This window comes from Mytilus californianus, unplaced genomic scaffold (assembly GCF_021869535.1).
Source record: "Mytilus californianus isolate M0D057914Y unplaced genomic scaffold, xbMytCali1.0.p SCAF_2, whole genome shotgun sequence".
NCBI lineage: Eukaryota > Metazoa > Mollusca > Bivalvia > Mytilida > Mytilidae > Mytilus > Mytilus californianus.
In genome coordinates, this window is record NW_026262668.1 from 114,546,130 (window position 1) to 114,566,502 (window position 20,373).

Below are 20,373 nucleotides of genomic sequence, written 5' to 3' on the forward strand. Positions count from 1 at the left end.
TGACGACTGTAAAGTTATTGATATACTTTGTGAGCGGCAAGCTACACCAATTATCCAAATATTTTTAGATACGAAAGCAAAAAAAATCATTTTACAAGAAATACAGTATTTTGTGACACATAAATTACCCTTTTAGCAATGATTGCGTGGTCGGTCTTCTAAATTTAGAAACAATCACTTTAGCCTACCGGTCAATCATAAAGCCTATTACATATGTTATACCTTAGCATACTAGCTTTTGCAAAAAGACTTGTTTTTAACATCCATGCACTTTACTGAATGTTTTAAGCCCTCGAACCTTACCCTATTGTTCCATCGCACTTAAACGTGCTATACCATCGTACTTTAGCAAACTAGCAATCATCGCACTTTAGCATGAGACACCATCGTACTTTAGCGTAGACCATCGCACTTTAGCGTGACCATCGCACTTTAGAGTACCATATCGCACTTTAGAGTCCTACATATAATATATATATATATATACAAGTCCAAATTGAAAACAACGTTCAAACCTATGATTGCGTTGGATAAAAACCGCAATTTTTATACGTGTGCATGCAATACATATATATATATATATATATATATATACATACAAGCTGATCCACGCCTAAATAGATTGGATGTTGATTGTTGCTATTTTTAGACATTATATATGTATATATATATATATAATATTCAATGCTAACCACTGAAATAAAAAAATGCAGTTTTGTATATGTCATAAACAATCCAATTTCATTAAAAAAAACAACAACAAAAAACATTAGTTGAAAAGTATTGTTTTAAAAACAAAAACCAACTACTTATATTTGATAGTCTTGTGGAACTTATGTATATCATATAGGTTTTGTTTAGATATACAAATAGTATACCAAAGCAACAAGAAATTAATTGTGACTTTAATATTTAGTGCATCTAGTAAGTTTTCTGTATATTTAAACCAATTTGCATATAGAAAAATCAACTCATTGGAACTTTGTTTTGTTAAACTACAACTACACTGTTCTCTTTTTCTAAATCAATAACTGTTGTTTTCTCATCAACATATTCATATAAAATAATGCATCTAAAGAGGATAATAATCACGATGAACATAACTCTACAAATGTTTCTTTTTTTTAAACAGTTATAGTTATTACACAAGTTCTATACTGTCAAACCAAGATATCGCTATGTCGACATTATAGAAGAGACTCGACTGGATAGTCTAAATCGTTAAATGTCCACTAAAACTATTGCCAGATTCATTTCATCAATGCCTACAAAAATAAATTCACCAACTTTAATCAAATTTTCCAAAAAAAAAGAGGACTGTGAGTTAGTAATGGTATCATTTGTTAAAAAGGAATGCTTTGTTATTACACACATTTACGAGTTTTACGTACTTGGTTCAGTAGTTTTCAAGAATATTGTTTTCTTCGTATTTCTCATAAAGCCAATATTTTCACTCACCAAGTGTTTGTTTCAGGTTCACCTAGAGAATGTCTTTTTTTAATGGTTGTGTCATTCAATGAAAACTAACATAATAAGGAGTAAATTGACGATTTACATCACTTTATTTTCTGTAGAACTTATCTAGTTAATAATTTCTGCTGTTCACAGTGTCGAACTATCTATTATAGTTTTCAAGACAATAGCCAACAAGAAAGTATGTCTTGTAAACACCATGCCCTGCTTGCACTATCATATTTCGATGTTTACCGAACCTCTAAAGTTTGGTTAATCCTAACTTGGCCTATATTTGTAAAAGGTTCACATCTTAATAAAAATGTGAACGAAGGTTCAAGTTAGTGTATGTGACTACAGCTTTACACGGGATACGGGATGGACAGACGGACGGCCTGTGGCGGACGAACAGACAGAAAACATACTGTTCTTGATGTTGTCGTTGGAGGAAGGTAAAATTGTAATTTACAGGCAATAACCTCTGTAAGGATTCGGATGAAAATATTGATTATTTGAATTAATTGTAGATCTAATTTTGCTGTTTCACTTTATCTTTAAGAATCACGTATCTTAGTCTGAATGTCAACAGGACATCGGTTTTAAATACCCAATATCTAAGGTAACTTAATGTCAACTTACAGATAAAGTGTTGCAAACATAATTGAAATTTCTTTCTTCTTCTTGTGCTCGTATTGCAGTTTCACATATTACATACGCCTAAAACATCAAGTAATCAACATTGTTGTAACAACGATAGAGTAATAATGATTAAGTTTAATGATCGATAATTAAAGGGACGGACTGACATCTAAAGACTGGTTGTCTTTGAAAAATCATTTTTTTTGTAGTTAAGGGAGTTTTGTGTTGATGACATATCTTTGATAATAATTGTCTCTGTTAAATTTGTTTCAAATCTAAATCTGTTCTATTTTATGTATTCAAACAATGAATATAATAAGTTCAATTACACATTCAATAACTCTGCAAAATTAAAGTCTAAAGTATGATTTTATAGTGCAACTGTGCTATTTGCGCAATAAACAGGTTAACGATATCGTTACTGGCTTCTAAAAAACCTAGTCTATGACATTAACTATACGTTAACCCGTTGGTTTTCCATTACGATAAGAAATACAATGTATTTGCGGCAATGTTTTTTTGGTAGTCCGCTTCATATTAAAAAAATGCATGATCTTTATCCGAAATAACCTCGATTGCTGAATATGCAAAACCATTGTAACTCATTTGTCAAAGTTGATCTTAGACATTTTTGAATTTTATATTCAAAGACAATGTTATGGTTTTCTTATTTTGAATTTATTTCATCAAATTGAACCCCTATTATATACTATGAATAAACTATATATTTTATACAAAATTATTATTTAAAATATTTTGTCAGGTAAAAAGTGTTTATTATCATCGTCACCCACGTCATAAAAATTAATATTTGATGATATTTTAAATTTTAATAATCAGATACATAAAAGGCTGCTGAACTTGAATGGTTCTTACTATTCACCATTCGATAGACACTTAAATCAATGATGGAATGCTGGTTGTCAATGCGACTGTCATACAAGTGAGAGGTTTAGCTAGATATAAAATCAGGTTTTAATCCACCATTTTCTACAGAAGGAAATGCCTGTACCAAGCAGGCATGGGGTAATGCAAATTTGTAATTGTAATGCATGGTAATGCATTACATTTTTCCAAGTAATTGCATGTAATGTGTAATGCAGCAATTTTTGCATTACATGTAATCTAATGCATTACTTTAACAAAAAATTGAGTAATGTCATGCATTACATTGCATTACATGGCATTACTTTTTTCACATACTATATATCTTTAACAGTTTGTTGGAGATGTAACTAAAGTAGAATTTTTATAATACAAGAATGACCAAATTACAATTCTAAATGAATAACACAACATTGTATATTAGATTGAGTTTTTTTTTTTTTAATTCATTTTATTTCATACATTTTCCTGCATAAAACGATATTTGAAAAGCATTACTGTAAAAGTGTTCCAATTGTTGTCAAAAGACCAATGAATACCATGTCATGATTAAATAACAGATAATTGAACATTGTCATAAAACACTAATTAGTTTGTTTTACAATCAATCTTTTCACCATTGTGACACATGGTCATATTAGAATTAAGCTCTATGTTTATTATATTATTAGGAAAGAAATTCTAAGTAAATCTTTTGATTGAAATTTAAAAAAACAAATTTATATGTATAAAAGTAAAGTTAACATTATATATTAAAGTAAGTATTAAATTCATCTTTGTAATTTCTTTTTAGAGAAAGCACATAGATGTATACCTTGAAACATTAAAACCAAAGAGAGATTGAACAGTTACTGCATATGCTAGAATATTTTGTGACTTCATGTTGTTTTTTAAAATGTTTAATTTTCTTTTCACTTGATAATAAAATTTACAAATGTAATGTGTAATTCAAAGCATTACTTTGCAAAAGTAATTGTAATTTAATGCATTACTTTGATAAATGCATGTAATTGTGATTGTTATTTTAAAGCATGGTTTTGTCAAAGTAATTGTAATATAATGCATTACATTGCAATGTAATTCGCCGCATGCCTGCACTACCAAGTCAGGAATATGACAGTTAATCTCCATTCGTTTGATGTGTTTGAGATTTTGATTTTGCAATTTGATAAGATACCTTCCGTTAAGTATTATCCTTGGAGTTCGGTATTTTTGTTATTCACTTTTTTTGTGACAGTGGATATCAGTTATAGTGAAATATTAGTTGTGTATTTATATGTGTATTTCTCTTTATGATATTATCTTACCTGATTATCCAGTTTCATAGAATTTCTGGTAACTCCATTTTTATCTATAATCAATAAAATTAATTCATTGTCTCTTATATCTTCTAATTACATGAGTTACAATGTACTTCTTTCAATAAACATAAACAAATATTTTGACTTAATTTCCTATGAGCATGAGTAATAAAAGTTTGAAGATACCAAGGGGTCATCATAGTCCTTAAATAAGAACTCTTGACAAAACAAAATCATTGATCTAAGACTAGAAACAGGACATATTAAACTACAGACTAAGTAATATGAATCATATAAATAACACTTATTGATAACGAAAAGAAGAAAAAGGGAGGCAAAATATAACATAGGGATATTCAAACTCATATGTCGAAAACAAACTGACAATTCCATGACGAAAGACGTATAACGACGAAAAGACAAACAGCACACAGAGCACAACATAGAAAACAAAAAGACGCAGCAACACGACCCCCGATGAAAACTAGATTGATTTCAGGTGCTCTGAAAGAGTAAGCAAATCCTGTAATTTTTTTAGTTAAAAAAAAAAACAGTAAATAAAAGCGTTGCTCCTTTAATGTGTTGTTTAAATAGATTGTGCGTATCAAACTCATTTTGTTACTTTTTAAATTTAGCCTTACCAAAGCTGTAAGTGTACCCAGCTGCTCATGTGGTAACTGTATGGTTACCTTTTGTGAAAATCAAGGAATGTTACAGACGAGGTAACAACAGGACTTATTTGTAATAAATGTTTTACCAAAGATGAAAATGAAATATCCCGTGTGATGTTAGGTAGCCCTATACGGCACCCAAAACTACCATACATATCACCAATTTTAGGACGAAATATAGTCTTTGAAATTAAAATTTAGTTTTTTTCACTTTCAGATGGGAAACATTTTAATGTGAAAAAAATGAGATTCATACAACTATTCCTGTCGGGTTAATATGATTTTTTTTGTAGACATCAAACGTGACGTTATTGGACGGCTAAGGATTGTCAAGTTTATTTCAATTGCACATGACTAAGATAAGAATTATAAAAGAGAACCTTTCCATACAATTATTCCTATTGAGTTTGAAATAACGTGGCCCAATTTTTTTGTAAAACAATTAAAGTGACGGCGGACGGAAAAGATGGCTCACATGCAAAACTGCATTTTAAAAACAAATTTGACAAAAATTTCAAAAAAGCCAATAAAAACTTTACGGAAGGCATTTTGAGGCATTAAAAGGGTAGGTAGGGAAACGGTTAACACAAGTTTTTACCTTATTTTGCCTTTATTATATTTTGAACTTTTCTTGCAGCAAACTTTCTTCTAAGGGACTTTTTCCCTTTATATTGACAGCATTATTTTTTCTGTAAATGAGAATTATACAAGTTGTTTCTTGCATTTGTCAACTACTTTTTGTTTTACTATCTCTATTTACACTCCCCTGAAATAATACCATTTAATTTAAAACGGATCTACGTTACCTGGAATGTATTTTCTTTTCCGTTCTGTTTGGGTTTCATCTGCGGAGCTAAACATTTCCCGAAAATTCTCCATTTTCCACCAAAAATGCTCATTAAGGTCTTTATCAAATTTTGTAACACCATTTGTGTGGCCGAAATGTTTGACCGTCTTAAATCCTTCATTAAGCATCGAGATGAACATGTTTATGATAAGGACTGACGAACAAAACAAGAAAAGGGTAAACATGCTTTCTAAGACTACATCAGTCGTGTGGAAAGCTTCTTTAAACCGGACCATAGACAGAAATGCCTGTAGTAATGTCAAGTAGGAAGCTAAAACGCTTCTGAATTTATATAATGTCCAGTCACCGTATAGGTACATAAAAGCAGCAAATGATGTCATGAGAATACAAACCATTATACCAAATGATAGTATTTCATTCTTGTGTGAACTAATAGATTTCTGCATCACAAACAGTTGGTAATTTAGACTAAGTGGTTGTAAAAGTTTCACTATTGCTAAAAACAATTCCGTTGACATGAACATTCTGTAAAATGTATCAAACACATTCACATCATCAAAGGAAACAAATATTTCTACAAAAGAAAAACAATATGATATACAGTTTTTTTTTAAATAATGGTATATCAGACTGATGTTTGAACATCAACAGAATAAATTTTGTCTTAAACTGTTCTAAAGATATATACTCAAAAACAAACAGCTTTCGAAAATAAATTATGTAATATAAAAATAATTGGGTGAATGAATGAAGTTTTTTCTGTCATTTTAAGAAAGAAAAAGAAGAATGGAGAGAATGAAAAGAAGGTAGCATTATCCTTTAACTTCATTTTCCGCTATATAGATGATGTCCTCTCACTAAATAATTCAAAGTTTGGTGACTATGTTGAACGCATATATCCCATCGAACTAAAGGAAACAACATACACAGTTAATATAAAAATAAGAAGATGTGATATGATTGCCAATGAAACAACAATCCACAAGACACCAAATGACATAAAAATTAACAATTATAGGTCACCATACGGCCTTAAATAATGAGCAAAACACATACCGCATAGTCAGCTATAAAAGGCCTCGAAATGAAGTCTGCTTCATATTTTGACTTGTATCTTGAAATTGACAATGAGGGTCGATTGAGAACAAAACTTTACGACAAAAGAGATGATTTGAGCTATCCAATTGTGAAATTTTCATTTCTACGTAGAAACATTCCAGCATCGCCTTCATATTGAGTATATATCTCTCAGTTGATACGATATTCCAGGGCTTACGTTTCCTATCATGATTTCTTTGATAGAGGGTTGCTGCTCACCAGGAAGCTATTAAAACCAAGTGTTCCAAGTGGTGAAGTCGAAATCATCCCTTTGAAAATTGTAAGGACGCCATCACGAGTTGATTGACGGTTATGGAATATCTGTTTAACAGATGACGACGGATATGTTCCAATTGTCGTTACCATAGTTACGTTATCTTTTCCTCGAACACGACCTACCGAATTGGACTGATCACCGGGTTTAGCTTGCATAAGCAACACGCGAGTGCCACATGTGGAGCAGGATCTGCTTACCCTTCCGGATCAACTGAGATCAGCCCAAGTTTTTGGTGTGGTTCGAGTTATTCAGTCTTTAGTTTTCAGTGTGTGTTTTGTATACGGTTGTTTGTCTTTTTCCCTCTTTTTTTTGCTAAGGCGTAGTCAGTTTATTTTCGACGTATAACTTTAATATGTCCTTTGGGTACTCTCGCATCTCTTCAAAAAATATTCTTAGGATTAAAAACATTAACGGTACCAATTTTACTGGGAAAACAACATCCAAGGTAAAATTTTAATTGGGAATTGTTTTTTAGAAACAAATATATCCACAATTAAGACAATAGAATACAATCTTTTTAAATTTCTTTTTCATTTTTAGAAATACATTTACTATTCCCGTCAAAATCAATGCTTACAACAATTTTCTTCCAGAAATAAAGTTTTGATACTTATGGTCCAACATCCCTTCCAAAATAATAAGCCTTTGGCATTACATTAGGTCATGCTCATCTGACTGCTTATAACGTCGTTAGTTAGAAGATCTGGTTTTATTTATTGATTGAAATTCGGACTTGAATTAACTCTCAGAAACTGCAAGTAATCTTAGCCTTTTTGCTTTGTTTTATTTTTACTTTTTGCTATTTGTTTTTATGCTTAGTTCAGATCTGATGATGATGCCATTTCCAACTGATTTTAACAGTTTGTTCTGATGTGGTCTCAACTCTGACCCAGATCAGGGGGAGGTTTGAATGCACATAAACATGTTATACAATTCACTAGTATTACAAAAAGGAAAATCTTTAGGTATAAACCGCCAACTTACCGGGTATATGAGTGAACGTCAATTAGCATATGAGATCTGAATCCAGACACCAAGCCCTTGTTATGTTAATAAAGAGCAACTTTAGGTCAGCGACATACTTGTTGGATGCCGAAGACGCATTATCAGACCAAAAGTTTAGTACTTAAGGTAAACAAATATCAGATATTTAAATTGAGACGTAAAGCCTAATATTAGTCTTATACAATATTGATATATTATTGGTCGGAGTGTCCTCCTCCCTACGATGTATCCTGTCAATTTCAGGATTGAAAGTTCTTTAATTTCTGTAAGTCAGAATGATATATGTTTTTGATTTGCTGCTCTGCTTCTCTATATGTATTATTGGACCATGTTGTGTAATTGTTATTTACTTAGTATCTCAGCTATGACTAATTAAACAGTTATGTAGTTTAAAAACTTATTCATAACTTCTAAATTGTGAAATGTGGGCCTATCGACTTTCAGATTAAAGCACATGGTCAGTCTGTCAGAGTTGCATCGCACACCTAGTGATATGGCTGTACATGTTTGGCTGTGGGCACACAGACGGAAACTTTGATGAGTTAACTGAAAATTACCTTTAGTGTTGTATGTCGCCTCGATAGATGATATAGTCTTGTCTATTCTTATTATATAGCATACTATTGCAGTTATACATAATCCAACACGCATAAGTTCAACCAAGTGTTCAGTCGTGTATCTTGACCGATTATTGTCTTTACATATTGAAAATACCAGAAAAAGGAGACGATAAAATGTCATTAAAAGGAATAAAAGCTGCAAGCCTAAAACAAGAAAGTCGGATGTGCTTATGTATGGATACAACTGAGTTGTCTTAACTTCCAACGAAGCTTCTACATTTCCCCATGGGGGTAGTTCGAACAAAATTCGCAAGCTTGTGTAAAGTTTGGTGTTGATGTTTAAAACCACCCCTTCAGCAACGACCAAACGGGTTTTGTCATTTATCCAATTGTTTGTTTTTAATTTCAGAATATCATTCCGTATTTCTGATTTGGTAGGATCTAAGACTTTTAAATAGCCACCACCAGCATATCTTGCAAATCGGCCAACAAAATGGGCTGATCCGGTAGCAAAGTCATCATAAAATTTAAATCCATCCGAGAAACACGCTTCTGTATATGGCTCCCATCCTAAAATAAACAGTAGCACTTTAAGAGAAAAGCAGTTTATCTAATAAATTAGAATCTTTAAGTTCTATCTTCAAAAGAATATTTCGTATTACGGTGTTATCATGAAAAACTACTGTAACTACTGCTACTGTTCAATTTTTCAGCACTTGCACTTTTGAAGTGAAATACGAGTATTATGTAGAAGAAAATCGAGTCTTGCGTACCAAACTATATGACTGGTATCATTTTATTTTTCAAACCACTTAGTCGAGGCCACTGGTGAAAATTTTGTCCCCGAAGATGATATCACAAACCAAGTAATCAGCACTTATGTGTTAACATGACATATCATTGATATGTTTATTTTCTGTAAAGTAGAAGGTATGATGAAAGCTAATATTTCTCCCCTAAAATAAAAATAATAATCTTATTCAAACCTTTCAAAATTATATTAATTCATTTGATAAATGAACCCTTTACTTTAATCTGAAATCCATATGACGTCATAAACGTTTAAACGCCAAATTTTGGTCGGAATTTATAAGTAAGAGCTTAACATAAATAAATATTTTACACACATTTACATCTTTGCAAATATAAGATAACCATAAACTGTCTCGAAATATAGAATTTATTTGAACAAGGCATAAACACAGGTAGAATGCGATGCGATGCTAGCATTTCTATTCTGTTTCGAACCGAATCTAAATAAAACTTATATTTCGAGACACTGTATGGTTTTTTGTTTTATACTGCAGCTCTTAAAACTGTTCCCAAATGAAATATTTTTTGGTAAAAACCATCAATTTTGAATTTGAATCGGACGACGTAAATATTCAGCGAATCTATATACTTTATTGACGTCATTAAAACACGGAAACGCATTGTCAACGTCATAAACAAGACGATGTATATGGCCAGCGACTGTATATCACATAGGAATATAAGGTTAAGGCAATTTGACTACTCAATTACCACAGTTGCAGTATAAAAATCATTTTGTAATAACTATCTTTCTGGGTAAAGCTCTTGCTCATATATCAAAATCGATGACACAATTTCAAAATGAGGCATTTTTTGGTGTTTTACACTTAATGCAAAATGTTTGAAACCATAATGCCAATATTTAAGACAAAATTCTAAAATATAAAATTGACCGACAGACTTATGTCCTTTGAACATCTGTAGGATGTTATTTAGTAGATTTATAATACTTTTTAATTTTCGAATTCAAACGGTAAAAATAGTGGCCTTATCAAACCATTTCCTTTACTGTTTATAAGATATTGAATTATCCATAAGACTTTCTACACCAGACATGGATTGCATTAGACGTGTTAAGCATATTTTTTTCGGTATTTTTGGTTTTTAATGTTCAACTTCTGATTTGATTTAGCCTCCCGACTGTTTTTATTCGAGAGCCACTGAAGCTTCTTATGCAGATAAAACACGCATCTGGCATACCAAATGAGCCTGCTGTCTTTGTTGAGTTCTTACAGGCAATGTGTCGATACCACTACAAATGGACGTTTCATCCCCGAGGGTATCACAAGCCAAGTATCTTCGATGAGTTTGTATTCTAATGTTTAAAAACATGTTGGGAATTCTCAAGATTTATTTTAAAGACACAATATTTACCTGGACAAAAATGTCCCGTGTCCTGTGCGTCTTTAGTATCATAGCCCATATTACAAAAGTTGACTGTTTTCGCCATGATCTTTGGAACTATACACTTTCCTATGACTAAATGAAATTGAACGTTATATCTAAATAAAAAAATTTTTTTTTGTTTCATCACATTATTTATAATGACCAATACCTTGTACATCCTAGTACTCTTATATGTTACAATTTCAAAAAATTTGAGAACTGCTACAAAGATTTTCCATGAAGTGTTGAAACCCTACCTATGGATAAAGAAGAAACTTTTGAACACTTCTCTGAATTCATTTGCAATATTACAATAAGGAGTGTTTCATTTAATTTTTTCCACTTAGAAAAACCGTAGATCGTTGTTTTGCCTACACATTTCCATTTTTGTCGAGCAGGTATTATTGATGTCAGCGACTTAATATTCCGTCGTCTGTGGCTTAAGTATTTTAAAAAAACTTGCCAAAACGGTAATCTTCAAGATCAATTTTTTCTTGTTTTTTTAATTCTGTATTTAATTGGTAAATGAACACACTTTTTACAGCCAACATTACATATTTACACTGACAGCAGCAATCGCTGGCGATACACAGGATTCCGCAGAATGCTTAACGATTTTTTAAATTCGAACGTATATGTGATATCTAACGTTAAATTGTCATAACAATGTTACTGATGATGTTTGACCTAACCGATTAGAATGACCATTTTTATTTAATTCACTTTAACATATACAGGCAAGTCTAATTACTGCGCAATGTTCACAAGAGTAAATGTTTATGTTTTTTGGGGACAAATTTCATTCGAACTGAAAATAGCTTACCCTTTACTCTAACCTGGCGTAATTGAATAAGACCTATCTTATAACTGCAGTCATCGTCCATAAATCCCCTGTCATAAACCAATCTTACGTCAACACTTGACAATCTTTTTGGGAATATCTTATTAATGAATTGGTCATTCAAATAATTCCATATATCATTTGTGTTGTTGACCTGTTAATGATAGTGTAAACAAGTTAATTTTGTTTTGTTTATATTCATGAGATGTTTTTTGATATACTTGAAAAACGTAATTTCCGATTTTAACAACCACAAGGGAAAAATAACTTAGTAAATATATCCTTTCATATAAGTTAAGTTTTTTCTATATGAAACATAGTCCCCAAATACACATTAAAATCTTAATTTGTGATATTTTATATCAACGAACATTTTGCTGATAAATGGTGTAGAATAGCTTGAATATAATATATTTTTCGTCGTACACAATCACTTTCTGCTAGAATTGTTCTAGTGAAAGGGAACAATAATTCCGTAAAAATTCCGTTCAAAATGTTTGTAGTGGTAAACCAAGTTACGATGGTGTCTGTTAATCATTTGAAGACATGTCATGTATTTTACCATTAATTATCTCTGCCTAAGGGGATTCTTTGTAAGAAGTAAGTATCTGTTAACATCAACCTGGCTGGAGACTCCATAAGGGATACTTCCACCGAGCACCAAGAGATGTATACTGACACTTAAATTCTGCATTTTGGAAATGTGAGGAGTTTGGATTGAAAATTATATGACGAGCTTATTAAACTAAATAAGTAACATTCTCTTGCTAAAAAATTATATTAAATTTCCAAGTCTTAAAAATGGGGGAAATTTCGCAATCAATTCTATATTGTGTCGTAGTTCTCCTCTTATATTTGATGTGTTTCCCTCAGTTTTAGTTTGTTACCCGGATTTGTTTTTTTCGCAATCGATTTATGAATTTCGAACAGCGGTATACTACTGTTGCCTTTATCTATAACTGTAGGTGCACAACTTAATTTGTTTGAAATCTTTTTTTTTTAAGTTTCAAGGATAGCGATTAAAATTGTGGAAAGAGTTAAATATCTAAAACTTTTCATCGAAACCCGCCTTCCCGAAACATCACCGTATTATAAGCCCATATGCACTTTGTGCAATCCTCCTAAAAATCGATGATAAAGATGATGCTTTCTACCTGCGGTTATGAGGGTGCCAACTGAATAACTGATGTATTTATTTATCTCCGTATTTCGGAATGTAAGTAAAGTACTACACATTTCAAAATCATCATATGCAAATGAACCATATTTAGTCAAGTACCTACAGTATCTACAGATCATATTATTTGTTTGAAACCTTTATCAAAGTATCACTTAAATATTTAAAATTCTTGTATACTCTGCAGTAAATTGTCTGTGGTAAAGAATGTTCATACAAGATTTTAACCTTGAGATAAAGATATTTAGATAAAAACACAATTTTTCAACTTTCTTTTCCTGCAATTTGACTGCATCTAAAAACTACATCTAGTCATTTTCAAGATATCCGTGGATTCTTTAAAAACATATTCATACACACAACCAGACAACACAAATACATGATGAACACGAGGTCGGGATATGTGGTCAATATTAAATAGCAATAGCAAACATTTTCTAAAGTATATGAATGAGAAAAATAAGCAAATTACGAGCAGTTATCAAATGCATACCTTGGATATCGGAGTCAACTGGTTTCTTATGTTCTCGTTTTGTAAATATGATTTTTCTACATCATTATGTGTGCATATAATTAAAACAAGAAAAACGTAACACAACTGGCGAGCAATTTTAGAGAATACTTCCAGTAGACGTTGATTTAAAAGACCTCTATTGACAGACGTCTTTCTCTTTCTGTTGCTGTGATTTCCTGGCCATTCTGATAATGGAAGTTCTGAAAATGAAAATACAACATATTTATTATAATTGTATAGTGTCTCCTATTGTAAAGTACAAAGCAATACTGCATTTCAAAATCTCAACAGCTAACAACATGAAGAATGTCATGTGACGTCCCAAAAAGAATAACGAAGTGAAGTGAGCCATACCTTGCAGCGATCACAGTGTTTATTGTAGTAAACATTTGTTATCGAGAACAAAAAATGCCAAATGTTTGGAAAGCCAAAATATAGAATTACATCGAGAACAATAAACATGTACAAGTATTAAAAAAAGATCTGTAAAAATAGCCAAAAATTTGGAAGTTCAAGGGATGATGTTTTTTCTTAATATGTGTATCCGATTTATAAACCAAATTTTCGTAAAACATTATCTTTTCTATTTAGTAAAACATTCTTTCGAGTGCACTTTCGTAACATGAATAGAACACACGTGTCCACCAATGATCAAAGGGCAATGATGTAAGAAGATATACTTTTGTTTAGGGGTAATACGTCGTGGCTTTGATGTTTCAAAACTATAATTATGAATATTTGTTACTGAAGATATTCCGTATATGCAATCTAAGTAGATTTTATGCTAAAATGGGGTATTTTATTGTGCGATGAATAATTTAACATACCAATAAGTTGAGTAAATAGACAAAATTTCATGAAACTTTCAATTTAGATTTCAACCATCCTCGAAAGTATTGAGGTTGTTTTTGGTATTAATTAATTAAACGTTTAGGCGGTAGATGACATTATTCGTGTGATGTTTCGGGAATCTGGGTTGAAAACTGTAGAAGGATCTGATCAAACAAATTAGGTGCCAACTTTTCAACGTCCGCCCGCCCATCCGACCGCCCGTCCACCCGCCTGCTAAACAATACCATACTATGACCCGACTCAAAATGGGACAAAGTCTTCAACATATGTGCAATCTGTCTGTCAAGTTTCAGGGATCTGGGTTGAAAATTGTAGGTAGAGTTGATTACACAAAACTTGTACCCTCTTTCATCAGTTTTACTGAAAAATGACCAAAATCCAAAAGTCGGGAAAAAGAGAAAATAAACGCTCCTAAAACAATTCCAAAACAGCAGGTAAACAACTTCAACGTATATGCAATCTTCCTGTGCAGTGTTAGGGATATATCTGAATTGAAAACGAATGGATGACTTGTTTATACAAATTAGATACCTACTTTTCCTGGCCCGTCCGCCTGACCGACCATCCGCCTGATAACATCACCATACTATAAGCCGGTTATGGACTTCGTCTAACCCGGCCAAAAATGAAATTATATTTTATCAATTTTGTGCTGCTACATAGATATAAAGATTGTTTTTCAATAGTAGGAAAGGAAACATTCCCGATAACAGAGTATATATGGTATAGAGAACGCAAATGCAATTAAGAAACGTATACATACTAAGAAATTAATCATGTAAATTCATACTTAACTTTCAGATAAGTCCTAGGTCTTACATTATTGGTATTTTGTATGAGAGTAGAGATCAAAGCCATTTCTTTGATGTGTTTCTCTGCATGAGAATTACAAAGGCATACTATCAGGATGGAACCTACAACGACCTACAATGCCAACTTAAAACATAAATTTAGATCGTAATAATGTGATAAAGCTTTATGTCAAAATTTTGCAGCAAAATAAACATAAATCATCATTTATTTACATGTCAGTATTATCATTTGTCGATACCTCTTCTGGTGGACTGTTAGTCCCCTAGTGTATCACCAGACAAGTAGCAAGTACTTTAATACAAGCATAAAGATACGGATATTGATTGGTGAAATTTGCCTTTATAAAATGATGGAAATCATTTTAGATTTAGAAGTATATCTCCCTTAAGCATAACTCTGATTTCTTGTCCGGATTTGGATAAAATTTAGATCCTTTTTGGCTTTTTAATGTTTGTATTAGTTTTTGGATTTTCAAATTAGTTTAGCCTCGTGCATCACTGCAGAGACATCTATTGTCGAAATGCTAATCTGGTGCAGTCAAATTGATACTGTTAATTTTATCAGTAGTTATACTTTTTATTAAGTCCAATGCATACAGAGTACCAAGTTGATGAATCTACAATGATCCAATTGATAGAATTACAATAAAAAACCCAAAACATATTGCTCACATAAACATGTAAACAAAAGTAAAATATACAACCCATTCGACGAAACATATTTTACAATACAAGTATTGTATAAACTGACGTGGCAATAACATGTAAAGTTTCGATCCAAGAACTGTGTTATTTCGTCACAAGATACACATTGATGGAACTTAAAAAGAATTTAAATGCATATAAGATCAGGTCTAAAAAAATGTAATTAAAAATCACCGATACAGCCATAATGAGTAAACGTAACACTACTTGATATCCAGCACACAACAGGGTGTAAACATTCATCATATACATACAACACAACTGACTTCGATAATCCAAGAAAGATACAATTAAATCAAACATAGAAAAAAGAACGTTTTTGTAGTTGATAGTATAGTAAAAGTTAATGACAATGACAATGACATATACACACTTTCACGATAAACAAGTGCCAACTAAGTAAAATATGAATACGAATATTTATCCCCAGTTTGTGATGGGGTTCGTGTCGCTCAGTCTTTAGTTTTCTATGTTGTGTTTTGTGTACTGTTGTTTGTCTGTTTGTCTGTTGGTATTTGTCTTTTTTATCAATGGTGTTGTCAGTTTGTTTTCGACTTATGAGTTTGAATGTCCCTTTTGATATCTTTCGCCTCTCTCCTACCAAATGACAATAACACTATAAACGTTTTCATGCATTCTAATCGTCCCTCTTGTCCACCCCGCTTGAGGCAGTCCCAAAGTCAAACCCCGAAAGCCGAATTACCGAGTTACGTCAAGAGTCATACGACCAAAAGGGACATAATAACATAAAATACATAGACAAATAAAGGGAAAGCTGAAAAAAGTAAATAAAAGATTAACAACATCAACGCCTAGAATCTATAACTCAAGACCATCCAGTATTATTTATCTATTAGGTCTTGGTACCTTTCGATGAACTTTAAGAGAAAAAAGACGAGACTTTCTATGAAAAAACTCGGGCTCATCATTTTTCCCCTCAGAAACCGATGATGTTTTACAAAGTATGAGTAGAGCTGGCTCAATATCAGCAATTTGTCTCAGGAAGGCGAAAAGGGTACCATTTCTTCCATTCCTCTGTCGATATCGTAAATTTGGATGATTGCTTCTTCCGAAGCGCAGACATTTTCACACATGTGGTAAAATTTTCGGGATACAAAGTGTGATTAAATTTTTCACAAATTGGGCAACTCCAAAAGGACCCATGTAATGCGGCGTCAGCAAGTAGAAATCCCCTTTTTTGTCCAATTAAATTATCTGGAAATCTTAAGATGACCGCTGGAGTCAAATTCGGGGTATTTGTCTAAAAATGAGACGGAAGAAACTGTGTCTGAGTTATCTTTGTTTGTAAGCTTACAACGTCTTGACATGAATTAAAGAGACTTAAGGTTATTGTCGATATATAAAATAAATTTAAATTTATCAAAGCTAAAATTTGTCAAAAAATATATGCGCAAGAAAAAATATCGTAACAATAAAACACAAAAAATATATGCTCAAGAAAAAAAAATCGTAACAATAAAACACAAAATATGGAAAGAGGTAGGGCCAATTTCTCTTTAAAAAGGACACTCAAAGAGCAAACATTCGAAGTTGTTAAAGGCTACTGGAATTTGATTTATATAGAGTCTAAATGGTACACACAATTTAAGATTTTACAACAATGTACATTGTATTTAAAAAATGTTAAAGGCAGCTTTGATTAATAGAGCATTTTGTTTTGTAAAATGTTGCGTCGATTTTTTTTTTCTTCTTCTGAAAGACATATATCATAGCTTAACTTTCAATAAAATAAAATTTTGGTTAAGAATATACTTCTTATTTAGATCAGCAAAAATTGCTGTTTTGAGCCATCTTTATTCATATAAAATGTAGTTACAGATTCAGACATACGCCGTAATTTTGTTTGAACCTTTAAGTGTACAATGAAGCAAACACACACTGTGAAATTTTAGTAATAATTGGAATACATTTATTAACCCCCCCCCCTCCTTTTCCCCTTTAGGCAGAGGAACTATATTGCATTCCCTTGTCCGTCCGTTTATCCATTCGTCAAACACATATTTCTGTCACACTTTTATCAAGGACTACTAAACAGAATGACAACATTTTTGGTCAGCAGCGTGACAGTGATGAGTTGTAACGTGTAGACAAATTTCGAATCTATCAGACACCCATTTCGAAAATCTTCTAATTTGCCAATATTTTGAGTAAAAAGTAACAAAAATAACAAAAAAAAAAACGAACTCCAAGGAAAATTCAAAACGGAAAGTCCTTTATTAAATGGAAATGGCAAAATCAAAAGCTCAAATACGTCAAACGAATGGAAAAAAAACGGTCATATTCCTGACTTGGTAAAGGCATTTCCTTATTTCAGTATTTCAATACTAGCATATTGGAGTATTTCAGTATGTTGGATGAACTTAATATTGTTCGTCACACATATCTCCAGTACTACTGAGCATAATAATTTCATATTTGGACAGCAGCTTAACAGTGACGACTTGTAACGCGAGAGAACTATGATAATATGTCAGACAATTATGTCCTTTTTCTAATACTTGAGATACAAGTGGGAATATGTTTAACGATAAAACATGTATTTTTGTTAAAAAAATACCCTGGTGTGAAGTATATTTATCGATTGGTTTTTGCGCTTTTATGTTTTCTGGAAGGAATGAACAATTATTAGGATTTCAAAATTTACTCTATATCTTAAATATGATCAACTCTTTAAACTCACTCGCTACATGTTTTCGCAGACTTATATATCATATACATGTATACAGCAGAAAAGTAGTCTAATCTGTAATTTTACAGTTAAGTCTGCTTCATATCTTGACTTACATCTAGAAATTGAAAATGAGGGTTGTTTGAAATTCAACAAAACTTTAAGACAAAAGAGATGATTTCAACTTCCCAATTGTGAACTTTCCATTTTTATGTAGCAACATTCCAGCAGCGGCTGCATACGGAGTATATATCTCCTTGTTGATACGATATTACAGGGCTTGTATTTCCTATCATGATTTCCTTGATAGAGGGTTGCTGCTGACAAGGAAGCTATTAAAACAACAGTTCCAAGTGGTGAAGTTGAAATCATTACTTCGTAAATAACTCGGGCTCATCATTTTTCCCCTCAGAAACCGATGATTTTTTACAAAGTATGAGTAGAGCTGGCTCAATATCAGCAATTTGTCTCAGGTAGGCGAAAAGGGTACCATTTCTTCCATTCCTCTGTCGATATCGTAAATTTGGATGATTGCTTCTTCCGAAGCGCAGACATTTTCACACATGTGGTAAAATTTTCGGGATACAAAGTGTGATTAAATTTTTCACAAATTGGGCAACTCCAAAAGGACCCATGTAATGCGGCGTCAGCATGTAGAAATCCCCTTTTTTGTCCAATTAAATTATCTGGAAATCTTAAGATGACCGCTGGAGTCAAATTCGGGGTATTTGTCTAAAAATGAGACGGACGAAACTGTGTCTGAGTTATCTTTGTTTGTAAGCTTACAACGTCTTGACATGAATTAAAGAGACTTAAGGTTATTGTCGATATATAAAATAAATTTAAATTTATCAAAGCTAAAATTTGTCAAAAAATATATGCGCAAGAAAAAATATCGTAACAATAAAACACAAAAAATATATGCTCAAGAAAAAAAAATCGTAACAATAAAACACAAAATATGGAAAGAGGTAGGGCCAATTTCTCTTTAAAAAGGACACTCAAAGAGCAAACATTCGAAGTTGTTAAAGGCTACTGGAATTTGATTTATATAGAGTCTAAATGGTACACACAATTTAAGATTTTACAACAATGTACATTGTATTTAAAAAATGTTAAAGGCAGCTTTGATTAATAGAGCATTTTGTTTTGTAAAATGTTGCGTCGATTTTTTTTTTCTTCTTCTGAAAGACATATATCATAGCTTAACTTTCAATAAAATAAAATTTTGGTTAAGAATATACTTCTTATTTAGATCAGCAAAAATTGCTGTTTTGAGCCATCTTTATTCATATAAAATGTAGTTACAGATTCAGACATACGCCGTAATTTTGTTTGAACCTTTAAGTGTACAATGAAGCAAACACACACTGTGAAATTTTAGTAATAATTGGAATACATTTATTAACCCCCCCCCCCCCCCTCCTTTTCCCCTTTAGGCAGAGGAACTATATTGCATTCACCTTGTCCGTCCGTTTATCCATTCGTCAAACACATATTTCTGTCACACTTTTATCAAGGACTACTAAACAGAATGACAACATTTTTGGTCAGCAGCGTGACAGTGATGAGTTGTAACGTGTAGACAAATTTCGAATCTATCAGACACCCATTTCGAAAATCTTCTAATTTGCCAATATTTTGAGTAAAAAGTAACAAAAATAACAAAAAAAAAAACGAACTCCAAGGAAAATTCAAAACGGAAAGTCCTTTATTAAATGGAAATGGCAAAATCAAAAGCTCAAATACGTCAAACGAATGGAAAAAAAACGGTCATATTCCTGACTTGGTAAAGGCATTTCCTTATTTCAGTATTTCAATACTAGCATATTGGAGTATTTCAGTATGTTGGATGAACTTAATATTGTTCGTCACACATATCTCCAGT

At 32.0% G+C, this 20,373-nt stretch overlaps 1 protein-coding gene across 1 annotated transcript; it reads right to left on the reverse strand.

Moving 5' to 3' along the window:
* Window positions 1-1,221: 1,221 nt before the first annotated feature.
* Window positions 1,222-13,611, reverse strand: LOC127727769 (uncharacterized). The gene is made up of 7 exons (XM_052234885.1): window positions 13,576-13,611; window positions 13,020-13,024; window positions 8,694-9,010; window positions 5,755-6,330; window positions 4,284-4,327; window positions 2,092-2,169; window positions 1,222-1,265 (listed from the first exon to the last, which is right to left on the reverse strand). The coding sequence occupies exons 1-7, from the start codon at window positions 13,609-13,611 to the stop codon at window positions 1,251-1,253; spliced, it is 1,071 nt and encodes a 356-aa protein (XP_052090845.1). The 3' UTR covers window positions 1,222-1,250.
* Window positions 13,612-20,373: the final 6,762 nt, after the last annotated feature.

Bases quoted from the DNA above. Each gene is read 5' to 3' on its own strand.
- LOC127727769 (XM_052234885.1), bottom strand. From the start codon at position 13,611: ATGGCCAGGAAATCACAGCAACAGAAAGAGAAAGAC. The intron at 6,331-8,693 runs GTAATTTTCAGT...TTTCTTTTGTAG, and splicing joins GGCGACATACAACACTAAAG to AAATATTTGTTTCCTTTGAT. The intron at 2,170-4,283 runs GTAAGATAATAT...TTGATGTTTTAG, and splicing joins CTATGAAACTGGATAATCAG to GCGTATGTAATATGTGAAAC.